Source organism: Bos taurus, unplaced genomic scaffold (assembly GCF_002263795.3).
Source record: "Bos taurus isolate L1 Dominette 01449 registration number 42190680 breed Hereford unplaced genomic scaffold, ARS-UCD2.0 Leftover_ScbfJmS_2110, whole genome shotgun sequence".
NCBI lineage: Eukaryota > Metazoa > Chordata > Mammalia > Artiodactyla > Bovidae > Bos > Bos taurus.
This window is the reverse complement of record NW_020191195.1, coordinates 207,596-219,947: the sequence shown is the minus strand read 5'-3', so window position 1 is coordinate 219,947 and position 12,352 is coordinate 207,596. Positions and strand designations below refer to the sequence as shown.

Here is a 12,352-nt window from a genome sequence, read left to right as displayed (position 1 = left end):
GGGAAGAGAGATATCCCAAGTGAAATAATGATGTTGGGAAAACCATGCCAATAGACCAGGTTCAAAGCATGGTTAACCATAAACTTTCATTTGTAAACGGAACACAGTATTTGTGGAAAGGCATATTACATGCAGTAGAATGTTTGAAAAAAGTATGCTGTCAATTCAATAAAACAAGTCAATGAGTAGGACTGCACTCTGGATTTCTGAAAGCGATCGGAGCAGCATTTTTCTCTGGGAGCACACCCCATTCTCGCTCCTGCTTAGTATTCATTTTCCCGCATCTCAGGTCAAGTCTGGGACATGAAACTGTAAAGGTTTGTAATAGGGACACCCTCACATGAGGTTGCTGCATGTGGTGTCTCCAGGAATCTTTTATCCAAGAGCAGACAATTGGGCCCCCATAAGTGGGGCAATCCCAAAGAAAGGCAAATGCCAAAAGAAATGCTCAAACTACCGCACAATTGCACTTATCTCACATGGCTAGTATAGTAATGCTCAAATTCTCCAAGCCCAGGCTTCAGCAATATGTGGAACCGTGAACTTCCTGATGTTCAAGCTGGTTTAGAAAAGGCAGAGGAACCAGAGATCAAAATTGCCAACATCTGCTGGATCATGGAAAAAGCAAGAGCGTTCCAGAAAAACATCTATTTCTGCTTTATTGACTATGCCAAAAGCCTTTGACTGTGTGGATCACATAAACTGTGGAAAATTCTGAAAGAGATGGATACCCAGAACACCTGATCTGCCTCTTGAGAAATTTGTATGCAGTCAGGAAGCAACAGTTAGAACTGGACATGGAACAGCAGACTGGTCCAAATAGGAAAAGGAGTTCGGCAAGGCTTTATATGTCACCCTGTTTATTTAACTTCTATGCAGAGTACATCATGAGAAACGCTGGACTGGAAGAAACACAAGCTGGAATCAAGATGCCAGGAGAAATATCAATAACCTCAGATATGCAGATGACACCACCCTTAAGGCAGAGAGTGAAGAGGAACTAAAAAGCCTCTTGATGAAAGTGAAAGTGGAGACTGAAAAAGTTGGCTTAAAGCTCAACATTCAGAAAATGAAGATCATGGCCTCTGGTCCCATCACTTCATGGGAAATAGATGGGGGAAACAGTGGAAACAGTGTCAGACTTTATTTTTCTGGGCTCCAAAATCACTGCAGATGGTGACTGCAGCCATGAAATTAAAGGATGCTTACTCCTTGGAAGGAAAGTTATGACCAACCTAGATAGCATATTCAAAAGCAGAGACATTACTTTGCCAACAAAGGTCTGTCTAGTCAAGGCTATGGTTTTTCCTGTGGTCATGGATGGATGTGAGAGTTGGACTGTGAAGGGAGGCTGAGTGCCGAAAAATTGATGCTTTTGAACTGTAGTGCTGGAGAAGACTCTTGACTCAGAGTCCCTTGGACTGCAAGGAGATCCAACCAGTCCATTCTGAAGGAGATCAGCCCTGGGATTTCTTTGGAAGGAATGATGCTAAAGCTGAAACTCTAGTACTTTGGCCACCTCATGTGAAGAGTTGACTCATTGGAAAAGACTCTGATGCTGGGAGGGGATTGGGGGCAAGAGGAGAAGGGGACGACACAGGATGAGATGGCTGGATGACATCACTGACTCGATGGATGTGAGTCTCAGTGAACTCTGGGAGTTGGAGATGGACAGGGAGGGCAGAAAATAACACAATATTGTAAATATATTATCCTTCCATTAAAAATAAATAAATTTGTTTTAAAAAAGACATATTGAAGAAAAGAGGAGCAAAAAAAAAAAAATTAACTTTGAATTGGGATCTTGGATGGGACCACAGGGACGTCAACCTGCCTGCAACAGCTTCCATTCTTAGGAGACCGTGTTTGGGAAGATGAGATCATCTTCACTTCCTCCTATGGGGACACAGGGTGATTGGCTTTTACTATCAGACAGGTATCAGTTCAGGAGAAAGAGGAGGTTCTCTGCCAGGAGCTCAGTTGAGGAATCTGAGTGAAGACTCAGAGCATGCATCCCAACCCTTGGATTTCAGCCCAGGAAATCTCAGGGATGGGCTGTGAGGTTGAACATCTGCTTTACTGTTTTATACCAAGTCTAGGGGAGGGGAAATGTCTAGTCTGAAGGTGCAACCACCAGTTAGCAAATGGAGAATAGTGCCCAGCATTTTAAGGATCCAAGGTAAGGACCATGAATGATGATCCCAGTGAACTCAGGGTAGAAAAGACCCTACTGAGCTCTCAGCACTGGGTATCCCCTGGGAGGGAGGTGGACTGAGGCATCCCTTCACTTGCTTCTGGATCATGTGGAGGTCTGAAGTGTCTGCATCAGAGTAGCAGAGAGAAGGGTGCCCAGGCTCCACTAGGACTTGATGTGATAATACTGAAGATGAGCTGAGAGGACCCCACTGCCAGCCCCTGCTGTCACCTCAGTAAGTCCAAAGCAGGGCTGAGAGGACGCAGAGGAAAAGTAAGCCTCTGTTCTTCTTCTGGGATTCTCAGGGGACAGGCTGACCCAGAAAACAGGAGCCTTGTGAGTTCCTAGAGCAGTGTCCTCAAGGAAACCTGCAGAGGCGGCCTTTGATGAAGCCAAGGTAGAATCTCCCTGTTTTAAGGTGCTCATGTCACCTCATTCTCCATCCTCCAGGTGCCCCAGTCTCCTGTCTATTGGCCCAGACCCCTGCCTGCAGTCCCTGACCACAGCCATCATGCCTCGTGGACAGAAGACTAAGCACTGTGCTCATGAGAAATGTCACCAGGACCGGGCTGAGACTCAGGGTCTTCATGATCATGCTACCACATCTGGGGAAGAAGAAACCACCTCCTCCTCCCCTCCTGATTCAGAGAGTGCTCCCTCAAGCTCGTCTGCTGCTGGCACCCTGAAGGGTCGTCAGGGAGCCCAAGGCACCACCAGTGCTGCTGCAGGTGCTATATGCAAAAGATCTGGTGGTGGTGGCGCAGCACGCTCGAGATCTGGTGTAGGTGCCGAGGGCCAAGTTCAGGGAGGTGAAAATTCCTCCCAGGCCTCAGCTGCTGCTGAGAGCTCTCACACAGATCTTCTGACCAGGGAGGCAGAGAGTTTGCTGTGGTACATGCTGTTTAAGTATATGATGAGGGAGCTCATTAAGAGGTCAGAAATGCTGAAGGTTATCCACAGAAGTTACAGGGAGCAATTCCCTGAGATCCCCAGCAGGGACTCTGAGTGCATGGAGCTGGAGTTTGGCCTGGTGCTGAAGGAAGTCAGGCCCAACAGTCACTGCTATACCCTGGTGAGCAACCTAGACCTCAGCGACAGTGGGTCTATGAGAGGTGACTGGGGGCTGCCGAAGAATGGTCTTCTGATGCCTCTGCTGGGTGTCACCTACCTGAATGGTCATCGCGCCTCTGAGGAGGAGATCTGGAAGTTCCTGAATATGTTGAGCATCTATGATGGAAGAAGACACTTCATCTTTGGAGACACCAGGAAGCTCATCACATAAGATCTGGTGCAGGAAGTGTACCTGGAGTACCGCCAGGTGCCCAGCAGCGATCCCCCTCGCTATGAGTTCCTGTGGGGTCCTAACACGCTCACACAAAACAGCAAGACAAAAGTCCTGCAGCTTTTGATCAAGGTCAATGATTCAGCCCCAGACACCTTACAGCCACGTTATGAGGACTCTTGGAGACAGGAGGTAGAGAGCTCCGGAGCCAGGGCTGCAGACGGGACCGACCCTTCTGCCTCAGCCAGCGCTGGCCCTTCTGCCTTGGCCAGATCTGGCACTTCTGCTGCAGCCAGGGCTGACATGTCTGCCAGGACCAGGCCTGGCCCTTCTGCCTCAGCCAGTACTGGCACTTCTCCTGCAGCCAGGGCTGGCACTTTGGCCTTGGCCAGTGCTGACATGTCTGCCAGGGCCAGGCCTGGCTCTTCTGCCTTGGCCAGACCTGGCACATCTGTTGCAGACAGGGCAGGCACTTTGGCCTCAGCCACTGCTGATATTTCTGCCAGGGCCACGCCCAGCCCTTGTGCCTCAGCCAGTGCTAGCCCTTCGACCTTGGCCAGTCTTGGCATTTCTGCTGCAGCCAGGGCTGGCACGTTGGCCTTGGCCAGTGCTGACATGTCTGCCAGGGCCAGGCCTGGCCCTTCTGCCTCAGCCAGTGCTGGCCCTTCTGCCTTGGCCAGTCTTGGCACTTCTGCTGCAACCAAGGCTGGCACTTTGGCCTTGGCCAGTGCTGACATATCTGCCAGGGCCAGGCCTGGCCCTTCGTCCTTGGCCAGTCCTGGCATTTCTGCTGCAGCCAGGGCTGGCACTTTGGCCTTGGCCAGTGCTGACAGGTCTGCCAGGCCCAGGCCTGGCCCTTCGGCTAAGCCAGTGCTGGCCCTTCTGCCTTGGCTAGTCCTGGCACTTCTCCCACAGCCAGTGCTGACATGTCTGCCAGGGCCAGGCCTGGCCCTTCTGCCTGGGCCAGTGCTGGCCCTTCTGCCTTGGCCAGACCTGGCCCTTCTGCTGCAGACAGGGCTGGCCCTTCTGTCTCAGCCAGTGCTGACCCTTCTGCCTTGGCCAGAACTGGAACTTCTGCTCCGACGAGCACTGACATATCTGCCAGGGCCAGGCCTGGCCCTTCTGCCTCAGCCAGTGCTGGCCCTTCTGCCTTGGCCAGAACTGGCACTTCTGATGCAGCCAGGGCTGGCATTTCGGACTTGGCCAGTGCTGACCCTTCTGCCTTGGCCAGACCTGGCACTTCTGCTGCAGCCAGGGCTGGCACATTGGCCTCATCCAGTGCTGGCCCTTCTGCCTTGGCCAGGCCTGGCCCTTCTGCCTCGGCCAGTTCTGGCCCTTCTGGCTTGGCCAGACCTGGCACTTCTGCTGCAGCCAGGGCTGGCATTTCGGCCTGAGCCAGGGCTGACATGTCTGCCAGGGTCAGTGATGGTCCTTCTGCCTTGGCCAATGCTAACCCTTCGGCCTTGGCCAGACCTGGCACTTCTGCTCCAGCCAGGGCTGACATGGCTGCCAGGGCCAGGCCTGGCCCTTCTGCCTCAGCCAGTACTGGCACTTCTCCTGCAGCCAGGGCTGGCCCTTTGGCCTTGGCCAGTGCTTACATGTCTGCCAGGGCCAGGCCTGGCTCTTCTGCCTTGGCCAGATCTGGCACTTCTGTTCCACCCAGGGCTGGTACTTCGGGCTCGGCCAGTGCTGACATGTCTGCCTGGGCCAGTGCTGGCCCTTCTGCCTTGGCCAGACCTGGCACTTGTGCTCCAGCCAGGGCTGACATGTCTGCCAGGGCCAAGCCTGGCCCTTCTGCCTCAGCCAGTACTGGCACTTCTGCTGCAGCCAGGGCTGACATGTCTGCCTGGGCCAGTGCTGGCCCTTCTGCCTTGGCCAGACCTGGCACTTCTGTTCCACCCAGGGCTGGTACTTCGGCCTCAGCCAGGGCCAGGCCCGGCCCTTCTGCCTTGGCTACTGCTGGACCTTCTACCTTGGCCAGTCCTGGCTCTTCTGATGCAGTCAGGGCTGGCACTTTGGCCTTGGCCAGTGCTGACCCTTCTGCCTTGGCCAGACCTGGCACATCTGTTGCAGACAGGGCAGGCACTTTGGCCTCAGCCACTGCTGATATTTCTGCCAGGGCCACGCCCAGCCCTTGTGCCTCAGCCAGTGCTAGCCCTTCGGCCTTGGCCAGTCTTGGCATTTCTGCTGCAGCCAGGGCTGGCACGTTGGCCTTGGCCAGTGCTGACATGTCTGCCAGGGCCAGGCCTGGCCCTTCTGCCTCAGCCAGTGCTGGCCCTTCAGCCTCGGCCAGTCTTGGCACTTCTGCTGCAAAAAACGCTGGCACTTTGGCCTTGGCCAGTGCTGACATATCTGCCAGGGCAAGGCCTGGCCCTTCTGCCTCAGCCAGTGCTGGCCCTTCGGCCTTGGCCAGTCCTGGCATTTGTGCTGCAGCCAGGGCTGGCACTTTGGCCTTGGCCAGACCCGGCACTTCTTTCCAGCCATGGCTGGAACCTCGACCTCGGCCAGGGCTGACATGTCTGCCAGGGCCAGGCCCGGCCCTTCTGCCTCAGCCAGTGCTGGCCCTTCTGCCTTGGCCAGACCTGGCACTTTTTCTGCAGGCAGGGCTGACCCTTCTGTCTCAGCCAGTGCCGGCCCTTCTGCCTCGGTCAGTGCTGACCCTTCTGCTTTGGCCGGTGCTGACCCTTCTGCCTTGGCCAGACCTGGCACATCTGTTGCAGACAGGGCAGGCACTTTGGCCTCAGCCACTGCTGATATTTCTGCCAGGGCCACGCCCAGACCTTGTGCCTCAGCCAGTGCTGGCCCTTCGGCCTTGGCCAGTCTTGGCATTTCTGCTGCAGCCAGGGCTGGCACTTTGGCCTTGGCCAGTGCTGACATGTCTGCCATGGCCAGGCCTGGCTCTTCTGCCTCAGCCAGTGCTGGCCCTTTGGCCTTGGCCAGTCTTGGCACTTCTGCTGCAACCAAGGCTGGCACTTTGGCCTTGGCCAGTGCTGACATATCTGCCAGGGCCAGGCCTGGCCCTTCGTCCTTGGCCAGTCCTGGCATTTGTGCTGCAGCCAGGGCTGGCACTTTGGCCTTGGCCAGTGCTGACATGTCTGCCAGGCCCAGGCCTGGCCCTTCGGCTAAGCCAGTGCTGGCCCTTCTGCCTTGGTTAGTCCTGGCACTTCTCCCACAGCCAGTGCTGACATGTCTGCCAGGGCCAGGCCTGGCCCTTCTGCCTGGGCCAGTGCTGGCCCTTCTGCCTTGGCCAGACCTGGCCCTTCTGCTGCAGACAGGGCTGGCCCTTCTGTCTCAGCCAGTGCTGACCCTTCTGCCTTGGCCAGAACTGGAACTTCTGCTCCGACGAGCACTGACATATCTGCCAGGGCCAGGCCTGGCCCTTCTGCCTCAGCCAGTGCTGGCCCTTCTGCCTTGGCCAGAACTGGCACTTCTGATGCAGCCAGGGCTGGCATTTCGGACTTGGCCAGTGCTGACCCTTCTGCCTTGGCCAGACCTGGCACTTCTGCTGCAGCCAGGGCTGGCACTTTGGCCTCATCCAGTGCTGGCCCTTCTGCCTTGGCCAGGCCTGGCCCTTCTGATGCAGCCAGGGCTGGCACATTGGCCTCATCCAGTGCTGGCCCTTCTGCCTTGGCCAGGCCTGGCCCTTCTGCCTCGGCCAGTTCTGGCCCTTCTGGCTTGGCCAGACCTGGCACTTCTGCTGCAGCCAGGGCTGGCATTTCGGCCTGAGCCAGGGCTGACATGTCTGCCAGGGTCAGTGATGGTCCTTCTGCCTTGGCCAATGCTAACCCTTCGGCCTTGGCCAGACCTGGCACTTCTGCTCCAGCCAGGGCTGACATGGCTGCCAGGGCCAGGCCTGGCCCTTCTGCCTCAGCCAGTACTGGCACTTCTCCTGCAGCCAGGGCTGGCCCTTTGGCCTTGGCCAGGGCTTACATGTCTGCCAGGGCCAGGCCTGGCTCTTCTGCCTTGGCCAGATCTGGCACTTCTGTTCCACCCAGGGCTGGTACTTCGGGCTCGGCCAGTGCTGACATGTCTGCCTGGGCCAGTGCTGGCCCTTCTGCCTTGGCCAGACCTGGCACTTGTGCTCCAGCCAGGGCTGACATGTCTGCCAGGGCCAAGCCTGGCCCTTCTGCCTCAGCCAGTACTGGCACTTCTGCTGCAGCCAGGGCTGACATGTCTGCCTGGGCCAGTGCGGGCCCTTCTGCCTTGGCCAGACCTGGCACTTCTGTTCCACCCAGGGCTGGTACTTCGGCCTCGGCCAGGGCCAGGCCCGGCCCTTCTGCCTTGGCTACTGCTGGACCTTCTACCTTGGCCAGTCCTGGCTCTTCTGATGCAGTCAGGGCTGGCACTTTGGCCTTGGCCAGTGCTGACATGTCTGCCAGGGCCAGGCCTGGCTCTTCTGCCTCAGCCAGTGCTGGCCCTTCGGGCTTGGCCAGTCCTGGCACCTCTCCTACAGCCAGGGCTGACATGTCTGCCGGAGCCAGGCCTGGCCCTTCTGCCTCAGCCAGTGCTGGCCCCTCTACCTTGGCCGGACCTGACACTTCTTTCCAGCCAGGGCTGGCACTTCGACCTCGGCCAGGGTTGACATGTCTGCCAGGGCCAGGCCTGGCCCTTCTGCCTCAGCCAGTGCTGGCCCTTCTGCCTTGGCCAGTCTTGGCATTTCTGCTGCAGCCAGGGCTGGCACGTTGGCCTTGCCCAGTGCTGACATGTCTGCCAGGGCCAGGCCTGGCCCTTCTGCCTCAGCCAGTGCTGGCCCTTCTGCCTTGGCCAGTCTTGGCATTTCTGCTGCAGCCAGGGCTGGCACGTTGGCCTTGCCCAGTGCTGACATGTCTGCCAGGGCCAGGCCTGGCCCTTCTGCCTCAGCCAGTGCTGGCCCTTCTGCCTTGGCCAGTCTTGGCACTTCTGCTGCAAAAAAGGCTGGCACTTTGGCCTTGGCCAGTGCTGACATATCTGCCAGGGCCAGGCCTGGCCCTTCTGCCTCAGCCAGTGCTGGCCCTTCAGCCTTGGCCAGTCCTGGCATTTGTGCTGCAGCCAGGGCTGGCACTTTGGCCTTGGCCAGTGCTGACATGTCTGCCAGGGGCAGGCCTGGCCCTTCTGCCTCGGCTAGTGCTGGCCCTTCTGCCTTGGCCAGTGCAGGCCCTTCTGCCTTGGCCAGACCTGGCACTTCTTTCCAGCCAGGGCTGGCACTTCGGCCTGAGCCAGGGCTGACATGTCTGCCAGGGTCAGTGATGGTCCTTCTGCCTTGGCCAATGCTAACCCTTCTGCCTTGGCCAGACCTGGCACTTCTGCTCCAGCCAGGGCTGACATGGCTGCCAGGGCCAGGCCTGGCCCTTCTGCCTCAGCCAGTACTGGCACTTCGCCTGCAGCCAGGGCTGGCCCTTTGGCCTTGGCCAGTGCTGACATGTCTGCCAGGGCCAGGCCTGGCTCTTCTGCCTTGGCCAGATCTGGCACTTCTGTTCCACCCAGGGCTGGTACTTCGGGCTCGGCCAGTGCTGACATGTCTGCCTGGGCCAGTGCTGGCCCTTCTGCCTTGGCCAGACCTGGCACTTGTGCTCCAGCCAGGGCTGACATGTCTGCCAGGGCCAGGCCTGGCCCTTCTGCCTCAGCCAGTACTGGCACTTCTCCTGCAGCCAGGGCTGGCACTTTGGCCTTGGCCAGTGCTGACATGTCTGCCAGGGCCAGGCCTGGCTCTTCTGCCTTGGCCAGATCTGGCACTTCTGCTGCAGCCAGGGCTGACATGTCTGCCTGGGCCAGTGCTGGCCCTTCTGCCTTGGCCAGACCTGGCACTTCTGTTCCACCCAGGGCTGGTACTTCGGCCTCGGCCAGGGCCAGGCCCGGCCCTTCTGCCTTGGCTACTGCTGGACCTTCTACCTTGGCCAGTCCTGGCTCTTCTGATGCAGTCAGGGCTGGCACTTTGGCCTTGGCCAGTGCTGACATGTCTGCCAGGGCCAGGCCTGGCTCTTCTGCCTCAGCCAGTGCTGGCCCTTCGGGCTTGGCCAGTCCTGGCACCTCTCCTAGAGCCAGGGCTGACATGTCTGCCAGAGCCAGGCCTGGCCCTTCTGCCTCAGCCAGTGCTGGCCCCTCTACCTTGGCCGGACCTGACACTTCTTTCCAGCCAGGGCTGGCACTTCGACCTCGGCCAGGGTTGACATGTCTGCCAGGGCCAGGCCCGGCCCTTCTGCCTCGGCCAGTGCTGAACCCTCTGCCTTGGCCAGACCTGGCACTTCTGCTTCAGCCAGGGCTGACATGTCTGCCAGGGCGAGGACTGACCCCTCTGCCTCAGCCAGTACTGACACTTCTCCTGCAGCCAGGGCTGACACTTCGGCCTTGCCCAAGGCTGACATGTCTGCCAGGGACAGGCCCTGCCCTTCTGCCTGAGCCAGTGCTGGCCCCTCTACCTTGGCCAGACCTGGCACTTCTGCTCCAGCCAGGGCTGACATGTCTGCCAGGGCCAGGCCTGGCCCTTTTGCCTGTAGAAAGTATACTGCTGTTACTGCTAAGTCACTTCAGTCGTGTCTGACTCTGTGTGACCCCGTAGATGGCAGCCCACCAGGCTCCCCCATCCCTGGGATTCTCCAGGCAAGAACACTGGAGTGGGTTGCCATTTCCCTCTCCAATGCATGAAAGTGAAAAGTGAAAGTGAAGTCGCTCAGTCGTGTCCGACCCTCAGGGACCCCATGGACTGCAGCCCACCAGGCTCCTCCATCCATGGGATTTTCCAGGCAGGAGTACTGGAGTGGGGTTCCATTGCCTTCCCCGGGTAGAAAGTATATCTATCAGAAATAACATGAGAATCTTCACCTGTCTGATGAGGAGATAGGTTAATGTACTTTTTTCCCTGATGGGTGACCACCTGTCCTGGGACTCCTGCCTTGGGCTATAGCTTCTCCATCTCCCATCACTCCTAGGACAGGGACCCATTCTCTGTAGCACTGCAGAGCAAACATGGCTCAAGAGTTTGCAGAAATGTATAATTTCCCCAGAAGCCTTTAATCCAAGACACAGCAAGCAAGATGGGGAGGACCCCATGTAGGAGGATTAAGGAGAGCAGCACCCCAGAAAAGGAGGGAGTGGTCACTGGAACAGCATTCCCGACTGCTCTCAGACACAGAAGATCTCAGAACTGTTAGGCAAAGCATAGCCTCGCTTATTCTTAAGGCTTCTCAGAGACCTAAGAAACTTGGTGTTGGGGCAGAGTTCTGAGGTTGGATAGGAGTGACGATCAGTCTCTCAGAATTGATGGTGATTAACGTGAATGGGGGTGATAGAAAGACCCAGCCACAACGGTAGCAACCTGTATAGACCTGTCCTCATTGGCAAGCCCATAAAAAGTCCAGAAAAATCCAGGCTGCTGTGGTTAATGGCTTCACTCCAAGTCCCAGGAAGGTGGGACACTGGGAATCAGCAGAGTCCTCAGCCTCAGTTCAGCAGACAATACAACGCCACTGCTACTGTTAAGTCACTTCAATCGTGTCCAACTCTGTGTGACCCCATAGACGGCAGCCCACCAGGCTCCCCCGTCCCTGGGATTCTCCAGGCAAAAGCACTGGAGTGGGTTGCCATTTCCTCCTCCAATGCATGAAAGTGAAAAGTGAAAGTGAAGTCACTCAGTCGTGTCCGACTCTTAGCGACCCCATGGACTGCAGCCTACCAGGCTCCTCCGTCCATGGGATTTTCCAGGCAAGAGTACTGGAGTGGGGTGCCATAGACCCCCAGGAAGGGTGCAAATTGAAGACCCAGGGTGTGGATATGGAAGCCCCTCAATCCACAGCCGACAGGGCTACACTTAGTCCCTCCTGTCCAGTTAGCCCTGGGAGGCATAAGTGCTGGCCAGCTCAAGGGGCCCCTGACTTCTGCCTGGAGGGTGTCAAGGAGATGTGGACATTGATTTATAGGCTGGCTCTTCATCAGAGAGTGGAAATCCCAGGCATGACATTTGCACAGTCCTGTATGAGGAGTGTGTCAGCCAACTACCCCATTACAGATAAATTCTTAGAAAGTCCTACAAATGTAATGGGCCCTGGGAGGGAACAGGCAGGGCTTTCAGACTAGGTTTATTCCGTATTTTCTGAAGGTGAATGGCTTCAGTGCCTTAAAGTCCTTGGGCTAATGGAGGGAGCCTCTATCAGCTGAGGAAGGGTACCCCTTTCCTAACAGGAGTCAACTGATGATACTGACTGACAGCGAAGGATCTCTCCCAGAAAGAAGGGGGCTACAGAGGGCACTGTCCCTGTTGTCAGGCCTGAGACTGTGCCACTTAGGTCTGGTGACATGGTGAGTCCTACTCACTTCCTCCCAGAGGATCACATGGAGGTAAGGAACCTCATCCTGATCAAAGGGAGCAGCCAAAGCTCAGTAGAAGGATGATTTCCAGGTTGTGCCAGAAGTCAAGGTAAGGACACTGAAGACTGAAAAGACTACCTGCCTCAAAACAGTGAGGGCAGAACATATTCCTTCCACTCCTGTTAGCCTTGGAAGACCATGTGCTGAGTGGCCCATGAGGCAAATTGCACTTCTACCTTGAGAGTCTCAGGGAATTGTGGGCCTGATTGGGGAAGCGTTAAGGCAATTCAGGGAATATTTCCAGGTTATTTCCAAGTCAAATTGAGGATGATAAAGAATGTGGGAACACACATACCAGGATGTCCACACAGAATCCTCCCTACTGTCAGGCTACAAGGCCCCAGGCAGAGTTATCAGGCCAAGGGCCCTTCAGTTCTGACCGAGGAGTAGCAGAGAAGTTAGGGTTTTGATCTGATGGTGGTGGTCCCATGTTAACAAGAGGGAATCTTGGGCTTGGCTGAGAGTCAAATTTGGGACCCTGAGGGGAACCATCTGTCGTCCTCAAGCAGCTTCCAGAGCTTTCATCGTTGTGAGAC

At 56.6% G+C, this 12,352-nt stretch overlaps 1 protein-coding gene across 1 annotated transcript; it reads left to right on the top strand.

Annotated features, from left to right (window-relative positions):
• The first annotated feature begins 2,215 nt into the window (after window positions 1–2,215).
• Window positions 2,216–11,583, top strand: LOC112445605 (melanoma-associated antigen B4-like). Its single transcript, XM_059884458.1, is given in 3 exon segments — window positions 2,216–3,694; window positions 5,086–5,299; window positions 11,548–11,583. Coding segments are annotated over 3 exon segments (1,326 nt in total). The 5' UTR covers window positions 2,216–2,618.
• The last annotated feature ends 769 nt before the right edge of the window (window positions 11,584–12,352 follow it).